Source organism: Lichenostomus cassidix, chromosome 11 (assembly GCF_008360975.1).
Source record: "Lichenostomus cassidix isolate B80296 chromosome 11, HeHo_3.0, whole genome shotgun sequence".
Lineage (NCBI taxonomy): Eukaryota > Metazoa > Chordata > Aves > Passeriformes > Meliphagidae > Lichenostomus > Lichenostomus cassidix.
Window position 1 is genome coordinate 17,115,254 of NC_139492.1, and position 18,353 is coordinate 17,133,606.

The 18,353-nt window shown below is 38.9% G+C and overlaps 1 protein-coding gene across 2 annotated transcripts in view; it reads right to left on the reverse strand.

The window, feature by feature from the left end:
- Window positions 1-18,353, reverse strand: part of CDH8 (cadherin 8) — a 154,774-nt gene that overhangs the window by 31,186 nt on the left and 105,235 nt on the right. For both annotated transcript variants that reach the window (XM_085072000.1, XM_085072001.1), the window contains one exon: window positions 6,723-6,844. In XM_085072000.1, coding sequence (XP_084928126.1) covers window positions 6,723-6,844 — 122 coding nt within the window. The remainder of the gene's footprint in view (window positions 1-6,722; window positions 6,845-18,353) is intronic.

Genomic DNA, 18,353 nt, shown 5'->3' on the forward strand with positions numbered 1-18,353 from the left:
TTAACTAAATTAAAGGGGAAAAAAAGGAGAAAATATCTAAGTCTGTATTTTTCCCCCTTAATTCTAATAAAACCTCAGTTATTCCTGTCCTAGGAACATGTGCTTGTTTGTTTTAAAACATCATTATAAACAAATGATTCCTAGAATAAAGCAGGATAACAAGGTGAGGAGAGTGTTTTGGATAGTTTGGATAACTTTGAAAAATCCAATAACTTTGTATGAAGCACCTCATATGATTTATATGACCAACTGTAGTGTCTGAAGTGGATTTAACTCCATCTACAATTTTTACCTTCTACATTACTCAGGTACTGCAGCTGATCAAATCCAAATCAAAGAAAGTTGCTCAGGACTATGAAAGGAAAAACATTATTTTAAAATAACCAGGAGGTTTGGGGGTCTTTTTGGATTTTTTTCTTTAAATGTTTGGGTTTCTCTGTGATTCTTTTTTTGTTTGTTTTGTTGGGATTTTTTAAATATTTGGTGCACTTATTTTTGATCCACAGTATTTTCCAGAGAAACAGAAACAAACCCAGCCATGGATTCAGATCCCACCCTCAGACCTGACATTCAGTGCTAGTTAGCTCATTCTAGACGAGGTTTATAAGAAATTTAATTAGAATTATTGACCTCTCCCATGTCCATTGAATTCAATAACATTTGTCTTATGTATTTATTCACAGTGCCTAAAGCAATGCACCAATAATTTCTTGGACAATTAAATTCAAATTAGGAATCGCTACAAATTTTGTTTTAAAGCGTAGAGTGAAGAATGGAAGCAGGAAGCTGTACAAATTCATAGACTTACACTTAAAAATTTCCATGTTTCCCTAACAAAATGTCAATAACTAATACTTTATTTTGGTTTATCTACATGGACTATCAATCAATCTGTAGGTGTTACCTATATGACAATAGTCAAAATCATATTTTTGTTCTTCAAGAGTCAAAGAAAGAAGAAAATCTTGCTAGATAACCACAAGGATCAACACCAAAACATAAATATTTGAAGTTATGGATGTGAAAAAATGCTTGAGCAGTTACTGATGCAATTATAGATGTAAAAAAATGTTTGAGCAGTAGGACAACCCGACTTAGGAAGGAATTTGAGACAATGAATTCCTTGCCAAATCATATTCTGACTAGGTCAGATTTATCATTACTATTATGATAAAAAATCTACTAAAAAAATAGATTGTTTAAATACCACATAAATAGATTTTATTTTTTTTTTTGAGAACTGCATCTACCAAGTTGGAAACCTTGATAGAATTACAAACTAATGTAATAGAAGAGATGGACAAAAAAAAAGGCCTAACTCAGTTTTCACTCTAAGAAGTAGGTCTCAAATTTAGTATCTGAATAATGGAGCCTAAAGTGGGAAAAATACACATAGTGGGAAAATATCTGAGCAGCTTCTGTCTGTCCTAGTGCAGAGATGGAGACATTTGCAGATGGAAGTATTTTCAGCTTTCTCTTAGAGGTGTAAGGCACTAAAGCACCTCCAGGGCTGGAGGTCCCAATAATTCATCATCACAGGCAAGTGCAATTTGGCCTGGAATCCTGAACAAGACAGATATATTTAGACAGATATACTTTATGGCTGCTCAATTTTTCAAACACTGATAGAATGGGAAAGCAATAGGGAGAAAGGATAATGGCACAGTGAAATCTGGAAGGGCAAGTGCACATAACAGGTGCAGTTTATCAGGTTGTTACAATATTTTATCTGTGTTGGTCCATAAATGTTAAATCTTTCCTGTGTTATGTAAGGGAGTCGAATGTAAAAATTCACTTCACTGTCTCCAGGTTTTCAATTAATAAAGCTGAAAGTCAATAGCCAAGAATAGCAGTAACAAGGATTTTCATCTCACAGAAATTCTACAAACTACGTTTAGAGTATCATCCAGATTGGAAATTTTCAAGAAGTAAAAACTAGAGATCTTCTTTGTCCTATATGGTTCTTGTATTTCAGTTCTGTCCATCCATTCCCCCCGTTATTTACAAAATCCTTCCTCCTCTGAAAATGCACCAAAAATTATAAGCAAAAGACAGGCTTAGTGCAGAACTACATTTGTTGTGTTACACGCACACATCACAGAATTAAGAGTTAGAGTTCCCATAGCAACCTTACTTCTTTTTGTGCGTTTGCATTAAAATAAGCTCTTAAAAAATAAAAAAATAAAAAACCAACAAAAACCATAATATATATGCAGTGATATAAAACTGTGGTATCTTTTACTCTGTAGGGGTGAGAGAAGTCCAGTAATTCTCATTTCCAAGTTTTTATTAGTGTGCTGATAGGCATATTTTACAACTCCGTGTTGTGTGGTCATGCCATGGAACACTACTGCTCTCCAGCTCTTCATTTGTGGTTCACAACATGGCTGAGAATCACAAAATCACAGAATCACTGGGGCTGGAAAATCCCTGGCAGCCCATGGAGTGCCAGCTGTGCCCAATGGCCACCTTGTCCCCAGCCCAGAGCCCTGAGTGCCACAGCCAGGCCTTCCTGGGACACCTGCAGGGATGGGGACTGCAAACCTCCCTGGGCAGCTCCTGCCAAGGCTGAGCACCCTTTCCATGGAGAAATTCCTGCTGCTGGCCAAGCTGAGCCTCCCCTGGCCAGCCTGAGGCTGTTCCCTCTCCTGCTGTCCCTGTTCCCTGGAGCACAGCCTGACCCCCCGGCTGTCCCCTCCTGGCAGCAGCTGTGCAGAGCCACAAGGTTCCCCTGAGCCTCCTTTGCTCCAGGCTCAGCTCCTTTCCAGCTCCCTCAGGAATTCTCCAGCCCTTCCCAGCTCCTTTCCCTGCCCTGGACACTCTGCAGCCCCTCAGTGACCCCCTGGCCATGAGGAACCAGAATGGACACACCCCTGGAGGTGTCCCAGCACAGGGGACAATCACTGCCCTGGCCTTGCCCCACCCCAGCGCTGGGACACTACAGATATCCTCTGCCCACTACAGATATCTTTTCTTTCCTGGGGACAATATGCACCCCAAAGGTGTTCCATTATAGTAAAATTGGTCAATACTCCTCATAAAGAAAACAAGAACTGATTTTTTTTTTTCACTATGTATCCAGTGGAAGTTAGTAACCCTCCAGCTGTTCAGTCTTGAATTTTCTGAAATTCTTACATGTAAAATTTCAACTTTGATGTTGTATTAATACTTCATGCATGCATTTGATTCTGTACATACATTTAGCAGAAACTTAGTAAATCAGCATATTTTGTTTAGCAGGCAGCTCTGGATTGTAATGACTAGTTAAATGGTCCCCTAGGACAACTTGGCATTCTAATTTGTAGGTTTGTATTGCATTTCTACAAAGCTACATCTGCCTGAAATAATATGTACAAGGATAAACAGAAAGACAAAGTTATTATTGATGTATCATAACTGTCCACATGTAATTTTAGTACATGGTACTGATTAGAAGTCTTCCTGTGATGCAACTTGTTAACCTCACTTAGAATGATTCGTTATCACTAGTTAACACTTTGGTAATTGTAATAAAACTGATCTTCCAACTCTGAAGAAGCTTTTGCAGCCCCATTGTGTGTTCGTGGTTATTTCCTTATTATTTTGCAGACTCACAACACTATCAGAGTAGACTCACCACAGAGCAATTTTAACTTTGCCTTTTCAGCTAGAGCCATCCCTTTACTGCCAGAACCTGCATTTGACTCTTCAGACAGACAAAGATCTACCTGAAGGTTTCTCCCATTAGAAAGAAAAACAATTCTAGTAGGAGAAGTGAATAAAATAGAGACAAATTGCGGGAGGCTGGAGGAACACTGCACTCAGTTTTATATTGCTCCTGTTTAAAGCTGGCTTCAGCTCTCATATATTGCTGTCTGCACTACTCAAGTGAAAATTTTGTAGCTTTGTTTCCAACAAACAGCACTTCACCGGAAAAGTCTGAGTATGGACAGGGGAATAGGGAGTGAGGCACTTTTCTTACTCAACATTACAGAAGTTCTGCTCTAGGAGTACAGGAAAATAATTTTACTGTGCTGGAGAACAACCAAGAGCACAGCTATAACCAGCAAACCATGAATGTTCTGGCTCTAGTAATTGGAATTATGCAGAAGAAAAAGAATAATAGGAAGAGGCAAGAGCTGCTTTGTGGCTAACCTAGAGGTATTCTAACAGTACATTCAAATTTTTTGTTTGTTTGTTTCCTAAAACTGACAAAAAACATTTCTGGCAACTTTCTGTTGTGTGCAAAAATATGCAAGGAGTACACAAATAAGTGCATAGAAAAACATATTTCCTTCTGCCTCCCTCTCCTCTCCCATCAGCTGTGGTACCTCTACTCTTAGAGGTGGGTGAAGGCAAGGAAAATGCATCTGGCAGTGCTGTACATCAACAGCTTTTAATCCATTGTGTCACATCACCAGCAGCTGCACTTGCTACTGCAATTCCATCAGAACCCAAAATAGAACACTTAGAAAGTGAACTGGAATAGATGGTGCAATGTATTTAGTGGCTGCACATAAGGTTTTACCAACAGTTCAAATGTAATCTCCCTTATGGTAAATCAAATTTGATTTAAACTTAGATTGAAATTGAACTGCAAATGTCAATAGACTGGAATACCTTAAGACAATTGCACTTTTCCTGCACGTGTAACATTTGAGTTTAAGCTTTGAAGAACCATCCAAATTAGGCTTTTGCTCCTTTGTGTAAGGAGTAGTATCTTTCTCATATCAGCTTGAATTCTACATCTTGACTGATTAATTTGATTTCTTCCAAAATTTGAATATAGAAATAAATACAATAAAATACAGTAAGGTATTGGAGTTACTAAAATCTTTACAGGAGCTGATAATTTTTGAATGACAACTTCAATTCAGAAGCTAACCTCAGCGATTATGCTGGACTGGTTACTGTTCCAGCAATGTTATTTGTTTAAACACAGAATAAATTGCAGGATCAGTGCCACCTCATCCATGCTGGCAGCCAAATATTTAATAACCATCTGTAAAGTTCACATGAGCATTCATGCTCAAGAGTGACATCTGCCATCAGATAAAGGGTGCAAGAGGTAATGGTAAGATAAAGAATATCATGCTTTAATGAAAGTTTTCTCTAAGTGCTTAAACAAAGCCCCTTTTACCTGCTGACTCTTAATCATCTCATTTATTGTTTTATTCCAAAATGAAATGCGAACATTTCCCACCATCTCTTAAACCACCTGAAATTTGATGGGAATAACTAGATAAGTACAGTCAGAAAGCACTGTACAACAGAACTTTCTGATTTTAGGGAGGCTCACTGGGTCCTGGATAAAGGCATAGTCACTAGGATTTAATCTGTCCTGGAAAATGTAACTACTCAGCTTTGAAATGCACCATGAGCTATGCAGAAATCCACTCTGAGCTAGAAGAACTGAAATGCCAACAGTAACACGACTGTCTGCCCAGAAGGGCACATCTCCTCTGCCGTGGATAGAGAGAATTCTCATTCCTTAAATGACACATTTCTGACACCGTTTTACTAAACAAAAAGGGGTGCAAGAAGTCAAATCATCCTCTGTAACAATACAATCCTGGCAGAGCTGGGTTGTCATACACTGCTCTATAGGTTGTCATTTAATACGACTAAAAAGAAAATAACTTCTAACTCTATTGTCAGGTAACCTTCTTTGGAGAACAGTGAATTTAATGCCTAACACCCACATGAGACACAGGAATAGTTGGATTAACAAGCCATGTCATGCTGTCAGCTGCTGTTTATTCAAATGAAATGTCACAATCTAGAAATAAATTGCAAAGTTTAAAAACACTGAATTGTTGTAACGCCCAGTGTTTCTCTTTGCTGGACAAAAGTTACATCTCATTTACACTGCATTACTTTCTAAGTGTCTGTGCATATTCTTGAATCTTCACCTTGTCATTTATGTGGCATATGAGATATTCTTCCCTATTTCTGCACATTTGTCCTTCAAAGTGAATACCTTTCAACAAATCTGCTTCATTTTCTTTGAAAGAGAGTAAACAGTTTAAATCCTGCTTCTGCCATGTCGCTGTTTACCTCACCTTGGGAAGTGTTGGGTAAATTCCTTTGCCAACCTTTTTTTCATTAAATCAAGCAGGAAATAACTTTTTATTTTAAAAAAAATATAATGAAAACTTGAACTTCCATTCTCCAATACCCTCTTTAGCTGCTTTAAACACAATTACAATTTACTTTCACTTTCCATCAAGTTCTGGTTTGCTGTCTTATTTTTTTCCCAACTGTCATAGGGAAAGTAAGAACTGAATAGAGATTATAACTGAGATAAGGACAAGGGGAAAGGGGTTTATTGTTTTAACTCTTTCCTCTAAATTATACCTGGGAGCAGCTGCAATGCAGCTCAATAACTGAACTGGAATTCAGGTTGGATTATACTCTCACCTATTAACACACATGAATTTATGAAATGCTGAGCTCCACCACACAGAGTGTGATCTTGGAAGCCTAAAGACACTCAGGATTCTTTCAGGATATTGTCCCAAAATACCCACCTTTAATTTAAAACTACACTTTTAAGGAGGAAAAGTTTGTTTATATATGGAGAGACATCCCCCAGAAAGTGATAATGGGTTTATCTAAAGTTAATGCTAAGAGCTGTCAGCAAGAACACATGGCTACATATTTTGGGAATAAAAACGCCATAAGGTGACAGGGAAAAACTCCAGCCCAGTCTCACACACCACATCAAACCCTGGGATACTCACTTGTCCAGGCTTCCCATTCTCACAGAGAAAGGCCTCGTGCTCTGACGCAAACTCGGGAGCGTTGTCGTTCACGTCGAGAACTTTGATGGCAACAGGCACCCGGGACACCTGGCTGTGGTTCCCTGAGGAGAGAAATCAGAGTAGCAAAGGGAAGCAGATTTAACTGGGAATTAAACACAGCAGTGCTTGCACAGTGACCGTGCCCATCCTGTCTCCTGGCCTGGCTTAATTGGGCTGCCTCATCAGTAATGGATCGTGGAGTTGGAGCGTGAGATAAAGAAGGATGGCCAGGGCTCTGTGGCTGAGAAGAATAAATAGATCCCTACTGCAAACAGCATTTGTTGGAGATTAGCTCAATGAAGACCTTTCCTGGGCTAAATTGGTAAGATTTTTCTTTGATGAAGTTTGTATTGTTTTATTGATAAAGTCCATTATACATGGAAAAGGGAAGGCTGCAAACGGCAGAGATTTATTTCTTTGTTTATCTTTGGCAGAGAACAGCACATTTTACTCCATTAATTGTTCTGACTGCACATCTATTGTTTCTTCATTGCATACACAGTTAATGTGCTGACCCACATTGGGAGAAAGATGGATGGGAGACTGACAGGGGCAAAACCAGCCAAGAATTTGGACTATTAAAGCACTTTGATCATCTACCACTGACCAAAACCATGACTTGTGCACTTCTTTCTTCACGGAAGTAACAACTCATTATTTATAATATAGAGCTGTTTTGCATAAAATTGCTTATCACTGTGAAGAGTAGAATGAGCTGTGAGGCAAAAAAAGCTAAACCAACAGTTTGTGTCTACTTTGAATAGCTTTCAGAGTCAGCTGCCTGTGTCTCTCCCTCAGTCCAACACAGTTAATTTGCTTAGAGACTACTTATAAATATTTTAGATTATTTTTCCTCACAGAGCAAACCCGTGAATTCAGTTTAAACTGAGGTCACCAGCTGATGTGGAGAGTTTGATAAACTGTCCCATAGCACATGCACACCTCCACAGGTAACTCAACCCTAGCTTCAAAGTCCACCTCTCCATGAATATTATTTCCCAGTCATGGTATTCTGCCTTGTTTGTATCATCAGCAACGACAAATCTCAACACTCAGCGCACTGCTCAGTACAAATGACTACAAAGTACAAGAAGTTCAGTGCCCAGCAGTGCTCAGGGAGCAGCTGATTGCAGCCCTACAAGTGACAGAGATGCTAACAGCAGAATCACCATCTCCACTGTGGCTTTTGTGGTTCCCATCAAGGTCAATCGTGTTGTGACCAAATCCAACCCTCCATCTTCCAGCCCTGTTTTCTCCTGGTGTGCTAAAGACATCCATCATTTGTGAGGCTCTACCATAATTCTTAATGTGCAAATTTCAATTGCTCTACTGATGTTGAAATAACAATTTCGAAAGACACAAACCCAAATATATCAGTGCCATAAAAGGCTTTATATTCCTGGGGTTTTCTGAAACATTAAAATTCCTCCTCTATAGGATATGGAAGGTCACCACACATCAGAATTTAAATATTTTCCATCTTACGGAGCCAAAAGTTTTAATATGGAAAGAAACATATTAGAGAAGAAGCACCCACCAAAATATTGTACGAGCAATATTTATGTCCATTTTGCATCTTATGACCTTACTGACTAATAGGTGAGGCACTTATGCCATGAATTAATTTTATTTGAAACCAAATAAAATGTAATATGCAAATCATCCATCCCAAACATTTTACAGACATTTTTTAAATCACCATTTGGTAAAAACACAGACAATGAATCTCAAGCTTATCAGAATTCTCAGCACTAGTGTCATATTTAAACACTAAAGATTTACTTTTATCTAAATTAATGAAATGATGGCAGTTCAAATTTTAAAGACATTACAGAGAAATGTAATTAATTAGATAAGCTTCTAAAGAAATTATTCATGTCCCTTGTGACTGCCCCCAAAATGTTTGTCTTTCATCAGAAATACAAACATTAAATTTAAAGATATTATAATTAGAAACTTGATGAGAATTCATTTAAAAAATTAATTTACTAAACACAAGAGAGACTCAGCTGGTTTGAAAATCTCCAAACAAGGGGATATCCACTGCCTTTTAGGGTTCCTGTGACTGTGGTAAAATTTGTTGTTGAGAAAGAGAGAGAGATGGAGAGGGAAATGTATCTACAGCCTATACTGCCCATCACCCTGAATACACTGTGTTGTTTTGTCATTCCAAACTTTCCAGTGGAATTTCACGTTTTGCTGAGTGTTCTCCTTCACCCTGAGCACACCTATTCAAACACATTAATGAATCCTCACCAAGCAAAGCCAGGTTGAAAACGCTGTCAGGATCAAATAGTTCCATCTGTTCGTTTCCATACGTTTCATGTCTGCACACTTCTCGGTGGTAAAACACCCACTAGGATGTCCAGGTTGAAATCCAGCTCTGTTGGCAATGCCCCAAATCCCTCAACTGGGAGTAGGAAGGGACTGAAGTGGGTACCTTCCTACTCCCAGTAAAAGGAGGCTCCACCCATAATTCTAAATAATTCTGAATTTGTGAGGCTCCACCCATAATTCTAAATGTGCAAATTTCAATTGCTCTACTGACATTGCAACGGTATAAAAATAACCATTTCAAAAGACACAAACTCAAATATACCAGTGCTATAAAAGGTTTTGTGTTGCTGGGGTGGTCTGAAACATTCTTCTGAATGGTAAAACATGCACAGAGGATGTCCAAGTTTAACCTAGCTCTGTTGGCAATGCCCCAAATCCTTGAACTGGGAGTAGGAAGGGACTGAAGTGGATCCAGTCTGATCACAAACTGCCACAACTGCATGGTCACTGCCCTTCAGGCCTTTGGGTGTCTCACTGATTAGTATTCAACATTCAGAATTTCCCTCATTTGTATGAATGGACAGTCAGTTCTTTCTAAACCAGAGACAAAACTGAGTTTTAATTACTCCGTGGTTTTTTTGTTTGGTTTGGGTTTTTTCCCAATAAACCCCTCAGTCAGCAGAATAAAGGGAGACTGACCTTTCTTGCATCTACTAGGTAGACAGCAAGACTGATTGTTTAAGTATCAATCAGTAATTTTATACAAAATAATCAAAAAGTGCAAATTTAGAGACTCTCTAAGGAACTAACTGGATTTTAAAAAGCTTTATCACCTCTATTTACTGTGATGCACAGTTTAAAAAGACCCACCTTGACCCTTGCCATACAAAAGTATCATTAGGGGTATCACTTGAGGAGCATCAGCTGTGCTGGAAAATTTAACACTCCAAGGTGTAAGACTGAAAACTATTGAGAACATTTCCACTAGTCTAGTTAAACAACAGTCTTTTCAAGGTGGGGCTGCACAGAAGGACTTGGTCATCTGGGGACACCTCTCTGTGTCTACACAAGCACAGAACAACTCTGAACTCCAGCAGTGAGATCCAGACGAGCACAGGAAACACACACAGGAAGGAACATCTGGACAGATCCAAGGAAAGGATGCAAAATGTAAATGTAAAAAAAAAAAAAGTTTAAAAATGTATAATTTTTTTATAAAATTCAATGTAAAAAAAATAAATGAATGGAACTTAGTTTGGGTTGATAAATAAACTTCCAAAAATCACGGAAGATCCACCTGAATTTAAAAATGCATATTGAAAGGTTTACAAGCACGATAAGCACCTAAAAAGCTCTTCTGCTTTTCTCCCCAGTTCTCAATATTCTGCTGGAACATTAAATGCTTAAAACACTCAACTTGCTGGTACTCCTCTGAGTAACCTATTGAAACCTACTCAGGGTTTAAAAAGGCTGCAGAGTTTGATACGAAAATGACGATGCAGATCAGATAACCAAAGTCAAATTAAAACAAACAAACAAATAAACATTATCAAGCCACTTAGAGTCTCCAAACCAGAATTTCTGGAGGCTACAGCCCCATGTTTTAGCACTTTTTATTGTGATCAACACTCTTCTTCCTTCCTGGAAAGGAAGGAGATGTATCTGCATTGCAGGAAATTTGTATTACAAAGCACTGAGTGTTATTAACATTGCTACTGCACACAGTAAGTCCTACTATGAGTAACTAGAGCTTATAAATATAAATTCTTGTCTTGCTCCATAACTAACAAAACATAACGAAGCTTTTTAACTCCCATAAACACTTAAAACTTCATAAACATGCTTAAAACACTTTCCCCTGTCTTCCCTTGATTAATACAATGGTCTTGGAGATAAAGAGAACTTTTGGGGCCCAAAATGAAGTTTAAAATTTATTTAACCCAAAGAAATGCAGTTTAGTCCAGTTTTCCTTTAGGTAATTGAATAATCCAAAATCACTTCACTGCTCTCGTTTAAAAGTTATTAGCTGTCTTGCATTTTAACTACAATTAAGTACCTGAACAGAAAGTAGATTCCGAGAAAATAACCCATCTTTTATTATTATTATTATTATTATTATTATTAATCACCACATGGTTTGGAAATGGCTATTTCATGCTTCTCTGATTCAGTGAAATTTCAACGATAATAGTATTTTAAATTAGAAGTAGAAGAAGTTCCAGTTCTAACAAAGAAATCAAAACACAATCTGAATCACTGCCTTAATAAAAACAAGAGTGCTTGGTTTACATCCCTTATATTTCAACCTTATTAAGTTGTATTTTTAACAGATCCAGTCCCCATGACTTTATCAAAGTTTTATTTGATGACTTTATTAAGATAATCCACACACAGGACAAGTTTATTTCTCCTGTTAGAGTTTATGTTGTTGCGTTCTTTAGGCAATCCTTTACCTCTAGAGTGCCACAGCTTATAACAATCTTTCTGTCATATAAAACTGACAAATCTGACTTCCAGAATCCTTAGGTACACAGATGCTATTGTGAAACGGAGGTTTTATTTATGTTGCAGCTTAACTCTAGAAATCAGTGCAGCAAATACTGAGCTCGCTTGTCTGCAGCGTTGGGTAATGATCTGATTCAAGAGAGGCTGAGTGCCTGAAACCCACTCCAAAATTGTCAGGAAGGCAGCAGTAATTGCCAGCATTTCTGTTAAAAATACCAGAACACAAGCTATTTCTGAGCTAGGACAAAATTCAAACAACCAAACTGAAAACCCAGACAGAATTGTTCACCAGGAAGATTTGGATTCCCATTGAAATCATTGAATTTTTAAAGGCTGAGAAGTTGTGGATTGTCTAAACAGCAACATAAACATACCAGTGCATAGCAGGAAAGCTCCTGTACAAGTTGCTAAGGCAAGAAACAAGCAGTGCCTCCTAATTATTATTCCATTAGTATTTCTTTCAGCACATGGAGCACAGATTGTGGCGAGTCGCTGTGTGTTCGTGTGTGTGGGAGGGGCGCCGGAAGGAAAAGATGTGGAACATATTTCTCAGGTTTGTTCCCTAAGTCATTCTTTGGGAGAAAAATAATAACAGAGTTGAGAAGTTTCAGCTCCTTTCAGCAGCTCGCTGGGTTTATTTTGTTGTGAGCTCCAGAAGGGTGAATGAGGCAAGAGCAAAGCTTTGTCACACTCGGTTTCTATTTCCTCACGGAGAGACTGTCACAAGTTGAACCAAGGAGTGGCTCAGGATCATCCACCTCTTCAAAGCTGAATTTGGAGTTAAGAGGTTGCCAAAGTTCAGCAACTCCATCTGTGAGGAGGTGACTCAAGAGGGCCACACTCACCTACCTTTAATCAATATATGAGGTCATACATTTTATCACTTTATCACTTGGACTAAAGGAGTGATTCTACTTTCAGGCCGCTGACAATAGCAAAACAAAAAATAAATAATAAAATTTCTTTGTTACATACACGCACCATGACAGAAAATGCTAACTAAATAAACCATATTCTTCAGGTCCTGTTTCCACTCTCTTTCGGTGGGGTTTTCTTTGACTTGCACATTAGTGCATGTAAGACATTAAAATTGTTTCACATAACCCAGAACCAATCAGATTCTGAATCAATCACCTAAAATTTGCACAGAGGGGACATGCCTGCAAAAAGACCAAATGCATCTTGTTTTTTATCAGTGATATTCCACCTAGCCCTGCACACAGTTCTTTGCTTGCCACTGTAAGCACTACTGCATTATTTCTTACATTTGAAATCATTTAAGATAGCAAATATAAATACACTCTAAATTAAACCAGGGATTTCAACTGGGTACTTCGTTAGTTTCAAAGGATCAACACTGATTTGAACAACCTGATAATAAAACCAAATTTAAAAAAGAGAGTCTATTCCTTTCATACAGGTACAATACATACTGATAGAATCAGTTAGCCCTCATTTTGCTTATCCGAGGTCAGGCTGTAATTTGACATTCAAATGTGACCTCTCAGCTATTTTTCATGCCATGAAGCTGTGCAGTTATTCAGCAGCCTCACAAATAGTTACTCTGTAATTACCTCTGATACTCTCTGAATTGTAAGATCCATTTGCAAAACCGGGCAAGGTTTGTAATTTTCGGCAGAAGTATCTCATTTTGCTTGGTGTATTTGCATGATATTGTCTTGTCTGAGTGCACAGACAGATCAGAAGGGCTTGGAAAGGAGAGACTAGATCAGAAAAGCAAAACATTCCTTCAAATGTAGCTCGCAAGTGTGAAAAGGGCCTCTTCTACCGCAACATGTTTGTAAGGGAAAATGGAAAGACTGTTCTCTTTAGATTTAGCTGTGCATGATAAGAGAAGTTATCCTCTGCTACAGTGAGAGCATGGGCCACAGGCAGAGAGCTCTGAGTTTGCCCTGGAGAGAGCAGAGGATGCTGGAACTAATTCATATCCACCTTAGGGCTGGAGGGAAATGGGAAACAAAGACAACCCCCACCCCTCATGCCACTTCCAAAAAACAAACAACCCGGAAACTCAAGGCTTTCTGGTTATTCCAAATCCCTCTGAATGGCAGTTTGTCTTTAATCACAATGTGCATGTTTTGAAAACTGCACCTTGTTGTCACCACTTCCTATTCCCCTGCATGGAATGCAAGGAGCAAACGCTAGAAGAGCTAGGAGATGCTCCATGTGCTGGATGACATGAGTGCTCCTTACAAGGAACATGCAGATTGCATCCCAGAGGGATTTGGAGGCTGTGGGTGATTCCCTGCACATTGTCAGCTGGCAAAGCCTGTGACACTGTCTCTCTCCCCTGGCATTCTCCTGGAGAAGCTGCAGCCCACAGCTTGGGGAGGTTCACTGTTCCCTGGATTAGAACTGACTGATGGTCTGACCCAGGAATGGGGAAGGGTGCCACATCCAGCTGGGGACAGGCACTGCTGGTGTCCCCAGGCTCAGTGCTGGGACCTGTCTGTGTCATGGGCTCACGGATGATGGGATTGAAGGCACTGTCAAGGCAGGCTCAGCTTGCACAGCAGCAGGAATTTCTCCATGGAAAGGGTGCTCAGCCTTGGCAGGAGCTGCCCAGGGAGGTTTGCAGTCCCCATCCCTGCAGGTGTCCCAGGAAGGCCTGGCTGTGGCACTCAGGGCTCTGGGCTGGGGACAAGGTGGCCATTGGGCACAGCTGGCACTCCATGGGCTGGCAGGGATTTTCCCACCTCAATAATTCTGGGATTCTGTGAATGCATGGGATATACACCAAGAGAGAGAAACGGGGATATGCAAGCAGGGGGAGCAAATGGATGGGACGATGCTTGAAAGAGCTGGAATGGGCATCCTGATCAGAAATTGGAGCATCTTTGCAATATTTGAGTAAAAATTATGGGTCCTTGTCTCTTGACAGAAGCTCTGGATGCAAACAGCGTGTTCTTAGAGGCTGCTCTGCATCTCTAATTGTGACCACAGTGAGTTTTATATTCACGGTGACACATAATCAAGATATATGTGACACATCAATATGAGTAAACAAATACATAATTCAAAGTAATGTATTAGTAGAGCTGCTTGAGCGGGTTGTATTGGAAGCTGCTAAAGTCACATCAGGTTTATGACAATGAAGCAATTCCAGTTTATTCACTGATCCTAAGTAAATCCTTAAGAGAAAACAATAAAAAACCCACAATACTGCCAACATCCTTCCACCCACACATCTATCCAGAGACCAAACTGAAACAACTTCTGGCAGAAGCAAACTTGTATTTGTGATAAAGCACTGTGATATTGAGCCTCACTTGTCTCTGACGAGGATACAAGTCAGGAGGAAGTGTGCAGTGATGTTACACTCAGTAAATTACCTGTGTTAGGTATTGAAGTGGGGAATCATTACAACCACAAAAAAATAAAAATACAGCTAAAGGTTTAGCACTTACTAGCAGTGCACTTAGTAACTACTAAAAAAATGGCAAGCAAGAAATGTTTCAAGTTTTAGAGTTAACTTTTTTTGCAAAAAGTCAATGCAAATCAAATAAATAAACAGCCATAAACCAAAAAACAAATGGAAAAATAATACCTAACTTCAAGACTAATCAACAGCAAAGTAAAATTTGTGATCTCTGGAAGCATCTACAAGTAGGAAGCATTGCTCTACAGACGCATCATTTCAGAAGTCAGAGCCTACTAAAAGATTTTCAACAAAGGTTTTCCGTTTCCTCATGGCAAGCACCATTAGGAAGGACAAAACCAGTTGGTAAAACAAAGAACCTCCAAATAATCTTTCTGACACTTTCATTATACACTCTAGAACAATAGCAGAGTGATGAAATGCCACTGGATCTGTACTTCTTGGGGATCACAGCACCACAAGCCTAATTAGGATTCCAGATTTGCTGAGGCAGTTTAATGTCTTAAATGGTTGTGAGGAAGTAACAGGTTTTAATTCCTAAATATAACGAGAAAGAAAAAAAAAAAACCCAACAGAAAATAACATGGTGTCCTTGAATGACAGAAAAGAATTTGCTTTAAAAATAAGGCAGTGAACAGGCAGGAAAAGAAATTGATTGAAGAAAAACTTTTAAGACACAGCAAATGCATCAGGACATGATTTGCTGCTGTGTTTCTCAATTCCAGCTTAACCAAGGGAGTTGTGCAGCCATAAAACAGTCAGGAATCTGGCCCACACTTTAGAGCAATTATATTATTAATATGCTAATACCTCATGCATATTAAAATCTTATAAAAATATTGACTTAGATATGCAAGGTCTTATTGTCAATTATAATTAGCTATGAAATTTTCTAATGACTAGCAGCAATAATAACAACAATAAGCAGACTGATTGAGGACAAGTTGTCTGGAATATTTGGGAGTTTTTATGTGAAATCATTTCATGATTGAAGTAAAATAATTTATAGCTCAAATGAAATCCCTCCCTTACTCATAGACAAAACATCAAAATGCTTTAATAAAAATTGTTATTAAAGCAGAATTTATTATAGAAGCATTTAAATGTCATTACTTTTAGAGCTCATATTCCTTTCTGAGACTGATTTTCTTAACAGTGCAGTTTAATTACTCCTATGTTTCCTTCACAGATAAAATACTGCTGGATATGAATCAGGTTCTAGGAGTTCAGCATCAAACCTTCTTACTTGCATACCTTCAGCAATGTGCAAAAAATACCTCCCCAGCACATTTAAAAAATCACCTCCTTTGTTTTTCAGCCAGAAAATAGTTCCATTCTTTGTTACCCAGCACCTTTGCTAGAATGCAAATGCTAGAATCTTTGTTCTAGACAGAATTGTGCTTAAAGATTGTCTAAAATTATACTTATTTACAAACCTCAACTCTGACCTGCTCTTGTGCAGAAAAAACAGTGGAGATTTCAGATTGTTGCATTCTGCTCAGAACTGATGAACTCAGCTTCTCAAATGGGTGAATTCCACACAGGATTTCTTAAGATGAATCTTATTTTCCTTAGAACTCCTAATTCAAATGTTCAAAGTGCAGATGGCCAGTTGGTAGTTAGTCAGAGTAAAGATGCACTTGCTTGCTGATATATCTGTCTACATAGTTTCTATATATCTATTTGGGCAGTTTAACCAGCCTCCAGATTTCCTCAAAGTAACTAAAAAATATTTTTTGCATTAATTAATTAAATTAAATGTATAGTTCTGCTTGTATTCCTTACTTGAATCCTTCCCTGTTTTGTGCCCCAGAAAACCTTATTTCCTTCTAAAACACCACCTAATACCCCAACATTTTGTGTTTTAAGCTTTGAACACTGTTCCAACTCCAGTATGTCTTTGTGAAATGAGTATTTGCCAATCTAGAACTTGGATGTCTAGCCTGGATTTACAATGCCTGGAAAACAGAAATGTAATTTAGACTGTTCGTGCAAATCTCTCTCCTTTTCCTTGCCATAATGATGCTTACTACCTTCTTTGACCTTTTTTTTTGTGAGTGTTTTTTTTTTTATTTTCACTGAACTACTCAGATGCTTTATTCACAAGTGTGTGAAACACTGATGGGAAAATGTGTGCTGTGTTTGAATCCCTTTCAGAGCTGAGAACTGCCAGCTGGTTTGACATGAGGCACCAGCCCTCCATGCCCAATGGCAAAGCCTCAGCGACCCACGAGGATCTGAGCAGCTCTGTAACCCTGGGGTGATGTGCAAATGGATAAAAACTACCTTAGTAAATTCTGTGTTTCACTGTTAAAATGATGGATTATATAGTTTGAGTTCCACTAAACCAGAGCAAAAAGGGTCAAGCAGAAAAGGTTTAATATTCCTGAGCTTCTCTTGTTTAAACCTCCGTAAAGGCTTATTTCCATCTCTTTCTCAAACTTACTGAAATTTACTCAGCCCTAAGGTAGAGATGATTATATGATGTACCAAAGTAACTCCCTAAAATGTTGGAATTATTGCTAATAACGCCTATAGTTATTTTTACCATAAAAGGCTAAATAAAAGTAAATAAATGAAAGTATAATAAAAGCAAAGGTATCCATGGCATTAAAAAGCACATTGTAGCTGAAGGCTTGTTCTGAAGAAATATGTTTCTCTTCCTTTTTAATTAGTGTCCTTGCATTTTTAAAAGGAATACACAACACAGGTAACTTTAGCAGTGCGTGTGCTGGGTGATGATTCAATTACTGTATTTATACTCTCGGTAAACCATACAGAGCCTTTCTGGCTTTATGCCCTTTCCCATTAGGTGACAAAATTGCCTCATAGTTCTTCATTTCCGAAGAATGCTGTTGGTGTGGGTAATTACCTGTGTCAGACAGAGCCCTCAGCTTTGTCCTTGAGCCTCCTCTGCTCTGGGCCTGGAAAATATTTATTGTGGTCAAATCGCCATTTCCATTTCAAGATCTTGTCTAGGTTTTCACCTCTTGCTTTGAATAATTATCCAGGAGAATTCCTGCTGGCTGTGGCAGCTCTGGTGCTGTGCCCAGCCCTTGGGCAGGGGGCTGAGGCTGCCAGGGCAGTGCTGCCTGCTTGGCACGTGGGGCACAGTGCCAAGAGCCATTGCATCAAGCACTCCATCCCAATGGAAATAAGAGCTCTGTGACTGCAGAATAAGGACAACAGAAAGCCCATTAAACCCCTTCATTCAGAGGTTTAAAACTTGGCTAAAAGCATGGCTCCAGGCTACGAGAAATATCCTCTCCCAGGCGCTGGATTTGTATTCCCCAGCCAACTGGGAGTGACATGCAGAGGGTGAGGATCACAGGATCCCAGAGAGCTTTGGGTTGGAAGGACCTTAAAAACAACCTTGCTCCACCCCTGCC